Below are 7,389 nucleotides of genomic sequence, written 5' to 3' on the forward strand. Positions count from 1 at the left end.
AAGACGGTGCAATTTATAATTAATAGTAGAAGAGTATAATGATCAAGCTATGTTAAACTAACAATACATGCAATATCATTAAAGTAAAATACATAACATAAACTTCATTAAAACATAAATCAAGCCAAGTGATGTTAACATTAGATACAACATTCAAAATTAATTTCACTAGAACATACAATATAACATAAACTATATCCATTCAGAATCTCTATGCAAAGAGATTCACCATTGGTGCATGGAGGAATGCGCACACACAGTTCCCGCTCACCATCTTTTTTATTAACTATATAATTACTATATATCATGAAATTACTGCATGATGATGGCACATGCACCAGTGTCATATGGTTCAAGGCTTAGTGACCGAGCCAGATTGAATAAACATGGACTTCGGCCATTCAGGCATTTTAGCCCACTCAGGGTACTCGGCCTTTTTCTCGGGTTTTTTCTCCACTTCTTTTTCATGCTTTGGGAACTCATGTTTATGTTCCTTACCCTCATCTTGTTTTTCTTTGTACTCGTGTATTTTCGGATATTCAACTTCGTGTTTCTCGTGCTCTTTAGATTTTTCCCATTTAGGGAACTCGGGTTTTTCTTTCTCGTACTCTTCGTGCTCCTTCGATTCGTATGACTCGTGGTACTCTTCATGTTTATGTTTCTTATCCTCATCTTGTTTTTCCTTGTACTCGGGTATTTTCGGATATTCGACTTCGTGTTTCTCGTGCTCTTTAGGCTTTTCCTGTTTGGGGAACTCAGGTTTTTCTTTCTCGTACTCTTCATGTTGTTTGCAGGGTTTTTTTTTTTCCTCCTTGTGCATTTCAGGCTTCTCATGTTTGGGGTACTCTTCGTGATACTTTGGCTGTTTGTATTCTGACTTTTCATATTCAAACTCTTCGTGCTTTTCGTATTTTGAAGCCAATTGTGGCAGCTCCGATAAGGTTGTTTGTGTCTCGAATAAACGTCGAGCCGTTGCCGAGACAGTGTGGCTACCGATCATTGGTGAGACACAAATGAGAAAAAGTTGGAAAAGGAAGAAAGGGTGACGAATGTTATGAGCCATGGTTTACAAAATAGAAAGCAAAGAATTTTTAGTGTATTTGTGTGTGGATTGTTGTCTATGTGTAGCAAGCCTTTTATAGGAGAGGATGAGAGATGGTTTGGTGGGATTTGGCTCCACGTTGTTTGTACCAATTTCTCATCTACATACTTGACTTTATGGTGGGATCATGCTAAGAAGGTGCTCAATCTGTATCAAATACTTTTACGTAAATATAAAAAATATAACTCCCGAAAAAATATTATAGAAATGAAGTATATATATATAAAATAATTTTTTTTTATTTAGATAATAGTTTGCGAGAGCATTTGGTCCAATGTAAGATTATTTTTCATAATAGGATTACAAGAATATAATATTACAAGCGGGATGTTCTGTATGTTATATTATCTTATTTCATTCATTTGATTTGAATTTTTGTGTTTGGTTAATAGAAATTGAGATTACCTAAATTTACATTTTTACTAAATTGTCTTTGTTATAGAATTTGTTCTCTTAATGTTTCTTAGTCTCAATTTCTATAAAATTATGATAATTTATTATAATTTATGTATTCATAAGTACATATACAAATGTTGAAATAAATTTATAAATCATAGTTAGAATAATTAGTGGAAAGTGATTGTATCACCAATCATAATTATAATCATAATTAATATACTAATAAATAAATATAATAATTATAATTTTAAAGTATAACATGAATTGTTTCAATATTAAGAAAAAAAATATTTTTAATTAGATTTAAATTTTATTTGGAAAAAAATAGACTAAATTAATTTAAATAATAAAAATAAAAATAAATTTATTCAAAATTTAATATTATGCTTTTAATTTAAAGTTAATTACACTTTATATTACTATATTTTAATATTATTTGTACGAGATTATAGTATGGGATGTTCAAAATATTAAGAATCTAAATAACATAATTTTATTTTAAAATATAATATTACATTCCGTAATATAAAATTCCACCAATCAATTTTTTTTTTTGGGTGTGACCAGCCCACCTTGTTTTAATTTCATTTTAACATTATTCTGTGAGCAGTTGAACTAAACAAAGTGCCTTTTTCCATTATAAGCAAAATTTGGCTCATTGAAGGCAGCTCAAACTTTGATCACTCTTGGGTAGACCAGCCAACTGCTTGCAAAAATTATAATGTTATATACTTTACGTATCTCCTGGATCACTCTTGGGTAGACCAGCCAACTGCTTGCAAAAAGTATAATGTTATATACTTTACGTATCTCCTCACTGTCACATTCACGAAAGTTTTGTTCTTCTACTACATAAAAGAAAAGCTTCTTTAAAAATGTTCATGGATTTTGAACTTTGTGTTAGGCTCAGTTTTAGGCCCAGTCACAGTCAAATCAGAAGACTTGGATGAAGCATACCAAAGTCGGTCCAAATTCTCATAGATGAACTATGTCAACAAGCCACTATATTGAATCCCAGATAGTATATAGAAGTTGCTTTAAGACCATTAATTATTATGACATATTTCATTTTCAAAGAAAAATATATTTGAAAAATACGACATTAATAGGAGGGACAGCCATAAACTTTAAACATGAACTGTAAAACAGATATAAAATATACTCAAAAAAATTGCTTTGGGAAGCACCGTATCAGATATTCTCATTCCGATATGCCATGGAAAAGTTATCTGATGCTACAATTTAACCCATAACATCCATAAAAATTTAGGATTGAAGAAAGGGTTACAAATGTTTGAGGTTGAAACCTTAGACCTACTGGATGAACCGAGAAAACTCGGGACATAATGGAACATCGAATCATGTATCTTTCCATGTAGCAATCAAACAAATTGATATTAAGTTGAAAATTGTTATCAAATGAATTAGAATTACAACATACAAAATCAATTTTCCAACACCAGGTCCCCTATATTCTTTTCTACATCCTTTTCAACCACAGATACAGAAGCAAACATATTATTACAACTAAGTAGTTATTCCTTGATATCACAAGGAATAAACATTATTAGACTGCATTGACACTTAACACTTACGAATCAAGTAAACTGTGAACGGAACAGCGAATGCGGAAGCAACAGATAAAAAAGATAAGATGGACCGAGAAGGTTAGCACCAAAATAATCGGTCCTTCACTACAACTCTGGTTTTTCCATTCATGATGCTTCCCTTGTAATCCAATGTCCATTTCTCGAAAGTACAGTTGACAAAGTCATAGTAGCCACCGTGCAGAGAAAGCATCCCTTTGTTCACCTTTTCTTCTATCCATGGATAAGTAAGCAGGTTCAACAGTGAAGTGTTGATTGATTCCTGAAAAAAAAATATAATAAAATTCATCATTCGATTTTACTTTTTAAGCTACTTCACCCTTTCTGGCAAACATGAAATGCATATAATACAGATAAAATCCCGAAGAAGAATATTTGTGTTGGACCAAACACAATCAAACTAAAAGGGAATGAGAGTACCTTCTCGCAGTGCGTGCATTGCTGGTCAAAACTGAGGTTTGAAGCAGCAGCCTTTGTACTTAGTTTTGCATTCTTTCCGACAGTAACCCAACTCCGGATAAAGCTACTGAAACAAGAGAGTTTATCTAAGAAACAGTGCATACAGAATTAATAGCTCTTGTCAGAAGATGCTAATGGTAGATTAGATTAGATTGCTAAAAACAAGTTGATTTTCTAACTAAACCTTGATTCCGCTTTATCTTGCATACTCATGAGGGCACGAATGCCACCACAGCAGCTATGACCAATGATGAAAACATTTTCAACCTGCGAAAGTAACATATCATTAAAAGTTGTACTTCGAGAGGTGGCATAACACGGATATTATAAAGATGAAAGACTTACTTCAAGTGAATTTACAGCAAATTCCAGTGCAGCATTAGTTTCCGATGGGCCACTCTGCACAAACAGAAAGGAAAGGAAAGTGAATAGAATTTACAATATCAATTCCTAAGATCAAAACTAAACCTAAGTGAAATAAAAGCACAGCAGTATAAACCTCATATGTTGGCACCATATTCGCAACATTGCGAACCATGAAGGCTTCTCCTGGTTCAAATCCCAAGATGGTTGAAGGGCATACCCTTGAATCTGCACAGGCAATCACCATAAACTGTTCTAGAAATGGTTAGCATAAATATCACTGTATCTCACAAGCAATCACTGCATGATAACATAGGTCATAGCAAAAAAACAACTACAATGAAACATTGGAAGGAACATCATTACTTTAGGAGCTTGACCCTTGGCGAGTGCTTGATAGCGTTCCAAGTTTTCCCTGCTCAAACATAAAAATGGATCAAATGACAATAACACTTCTAATTCAAAGCTAAAACAACTCAGTCCAGATTTTGCAGCTTACATATATTTATGGCTTTTGAAACTGAGAAACCCATTCTTCAACTTGCCAAACAAATCACAACCACTTTCCATTTCCATTATGCCGTTTTGTTCATCACCTTTAAGCTCCCATGTTAGCGCTGGAGGCTCTGCTGAAGCCTTCAGTTTCACACCTGTGTTGCTCCTAACAAATGTCAAAGAAAAGACATTTGTGGCAGCATAAAATGGATTTATCAGTCAAACTGAATCCAATAAACAATATGTTCAGGTGAGTTAAAACCAAATTGGAAATCAGCTTATCTCTTAAGGGTCAACCCAGAAACACTTGCATTGTACTCGTAATCTTAAATTGTATAACTTCTCCTATAACAAATCATCAAACAAGAAGAATCAGAGCTTAAAAGCAAACTCAAACAAGATCTTAGTGAATCCCCACTAGCTTAACTCAATAACCACAACCTTAATTCCCAATTTTTATATCATTTCAAGCCTTATTGACGCCATAGAGCTAGACTAAACTTGCAAAAATAGTCTCTGCAGTAAAATTACAATCAAATTCTTTTTACATAAAAGATAAACAATAATCCCCTTTGTTTCCTTTTATAGACGTCCACATTCCAAGCGTATATTTTCAATCCAAAAAAGAGTTACAAACTATTTTATTTCCTTTTTTATAATTTCATTTTGCTAGATCAATAGTTCAACACCTTACCTGCAACAGTAGGAAATCAAGAAACATAGAAAAAAGAAAAAGATTAAGCATTTGGAGATATACCTCTTCAACAGACCACAAGAAAATCTGAGATTTTAAAAACTGGGAAACAGAATAAAACAGTCCCTAACCTGAAAGAAGTCCAAAATCTGAACTGGGTCGGTAGAAAATCCCCACTTTGGACCTTGGAACCAAAGATCTGCTAACAAAAGAAGCAAAACCCAGATTCAAGTCCATGCAAAGTAAGCATTAAACGAATAATAAAGAGAAGAAGGGTGAAAGGGAGTATTCTAGACATACCGTTGGAGTTCCACTTGATAAAGGATGCTTTGAAAGAGAAGTTGGCTGAAGAGCTGCCATTGAAATCGGGTTGGATCTAAAGAGTTAAAAGATGACAGTGCCTTTAAGGAGTAAAGAGGGGCAGCGATGAAAAGCAGTGGAAGAAATTAAGAGGGGGGATGGTGAAGAATTGGGGGAGTCGTTCAAAGTATAAAAACAAAGAGGTAAAGCCTTGGCTTTTTAAAAAAGGTAGTTGTGTTGGTTGGATCACTGCTGTCCTAACCTCCAAGAAAGACGGAGAAAACAATGTCGAAATAAATGAATAGGTAAATTCACCGGTTGATAATCCAACTTTTAAAACACTTTCATTTTAGTCATGACATTAAATCTTTAATGATATTTAACTGTGCACGCCATATTATGTTAACACTTTAAGAGTATTCATCCAAACACTTGTTGTACTTTCTTTTTTAAGCTTTCTCTTCTTCTTCTTTTTTTGTCACTTGGTTCGCATACTTATTTTTATATAGTATCGATGCTTTAGAAAATTCTTATCGAGATTCTCATTTTTTTAAGGTTTTAAGCTAATTTAGGTAAATTTGAAATAAATTTACTCGTAAGGCCATGTGTTTTGTTAGGCTAAAGTCTAGGCTCATGACACTAGGGACAAAGCCTAAAAATTACTTAAGGAGCAAAAATGAATTAAAAATAAAATAAAATTTTACCATTATATTAATTTGTAATTTAACAATTTTTAAAGAGGTCAAATGAGAGATTAATTAATATATTTATTTATATATTTTAACATTAATATACAATTTAGTATATGAACTATACCTCGTTAATCAATGTTATACTTACAAAATTTTTGTTCTCTATTTGATACTTAAACAATTACGCCTTTAACCAATTTGCCCAAAACATTAACTGCCATGTGTCAATATTTAAAAAAAATAAAAATCTATGTCATTCTATAATTTCTATGTGGAAATAACATTAAATAAAATTTAACTAAAAAATACAACTTTCTCTTCAAATTTATGAACTTTCTTGGAAGCCAAACAAGCTTTTGTATTTAATCGAAATCCACAATTTTGGATTTTTAAAGAAAAGATGTGGGCGATACTTACTAGATACATGCCTTTCCTTTTTCATTTTAAAATAAAGGTTAAGTTATATCCAACTTTATTAAATTATTAGTAAATTTATGCATTGGTTATTTAATCTTAAAAAATTATAAAATGGTTATTAAATTATTCAAAAAAATTTATTTAAATCACTGATTGCGGCCGTTAAAATCGTTGGTATATGGTTTTTTTCGTTTAGACCACTTGCACCAACCAAAAGTTACCCTTCTCGTTTTCTTCTACAATTCAATTTTTTTATAAACAATTTTGAACATCATGAATCTACAAACTAAAATCAAATTAGCTTTCTTCTCCAATCTTTAACACTGACTGTTAAATCGACTTGGATTTAAAGAATGTTTTTCTACTTGTAAATGAGTAATGATCCACCATACTGATGTCGAATTGTTACTTGGAGCTCAATATTTTAACTTAAAAAAGAAAAACTTAACAACCTAGTAACTTAAAACTTTTTAATAGTTTAATGACTTGAATGAAAACTTTTAAATTATTTAATGACTATTTTATAATTTTTTAAAATTAAATGACCAAAAAATAAACTTAACCTTAAATGCAATTTACCCTAAATTTGATCACAATCTTTTCCACCTTTAAAAATAATAAGACAACACCTTCATGGTGTGACCAAATAAAATAAATTTAAATATTATGAACTCGACAATATCAAGAAAGGATAAATTAGTATTTAAAATATCTCAAAATGGAAGTTTGGAAGGTTGAAAATTAATATATATATATATATATTAAAAGTAAAGTATTCATTTTTTTCGTCTTATTATTATTTTCACAATGCGATGTCAATGTTATTTTAGTATTATTAAATATTCGACTAAGATTATAATA

The 7,389-nt window shown here is 31.5% G+C and overlaps 2 protein-coding genes across 6 annotated transcripts; both read right to left on the minus strand.

Annotated features, from left to right (window-relative positions):
- Positions 1-352: 352 nt before the first annotated feature.
- LOC121218477 (protein PELPK1) lies at positions 353-1,063 on the minus strand. Its single transcript, XM_041095680.1, has one exon. The coding sequence runs from the start codon at positions 1,061-1,063 to the stop codon at positions 353-355; it is 711 nt and encodes a 236-aa protein (XP_040951614.1).
- A 1,814-nt stretch (positions 1,064-2,877) lies between these two features.
- Positions 2,878-5,721, minus strand: LOC107887010 (beta carbonic anhydrase 5, chloroplastic). 5 transcript variants are annotated; one of them, XM_016811139.2, is made up of 9 exons: positions 5,420-5,721; positions 5,251-5,318; positions 4,430-4,591; positions 4,297-4,345; positions 4,067-4,180; positions 3,913-3,966; positions 3,752-3,834; positions 3,529-3,634; positions 2,878-3,370 (listed from the first exon to the last, which is right to left on the minus strand). In XM_016811139.2, the coding sequence occupies exons 1-9, from the start codon at positions 5,477-5,479 to the stop codon at positions 3,170-3,172; spliced, it is 897 nt and encodes a 298-aa protein (XP_016666628.1). In that variant the 5' UTR covers positions 5,480-5,721; the 3' UTR covers positions 2,878-3,169. The 5 variants fall into 5 exon arrangements, with proteins under 5 accessions (XP_016666628.1, XP_040957803.1, XP_016666629.1 ...); XM_041101869.1 differs by having other exon boundaries at positions 3,529-3,631; positions 5,420-5,709; XM_016811140.2 differs by having other exon boundaries at positions 3,529-3,631; positions 5,251-5,321; positions 5,420-5,619.
- Between the last annotated feature and the right edge of the window lie 1,668 nt (positions 5,722-7,389).

Source organism: Gossypium hirsutum, chromosome A03 (genome assembly GCF_007990345.1).
Source record: "Gossypium hirsutum isolate 1008001.06 chromosome A03, Gossypium_hirsutum_v2.1, whole genome shotgun sequence".
Taxonomy (NCBI): domain Eukaryota; kingdom Viridiplantae; phylum Streptophyta; class Magnoliopsida; order Malvales; family Malvaceae; genus Gossypium; species Gossypium hirsutum.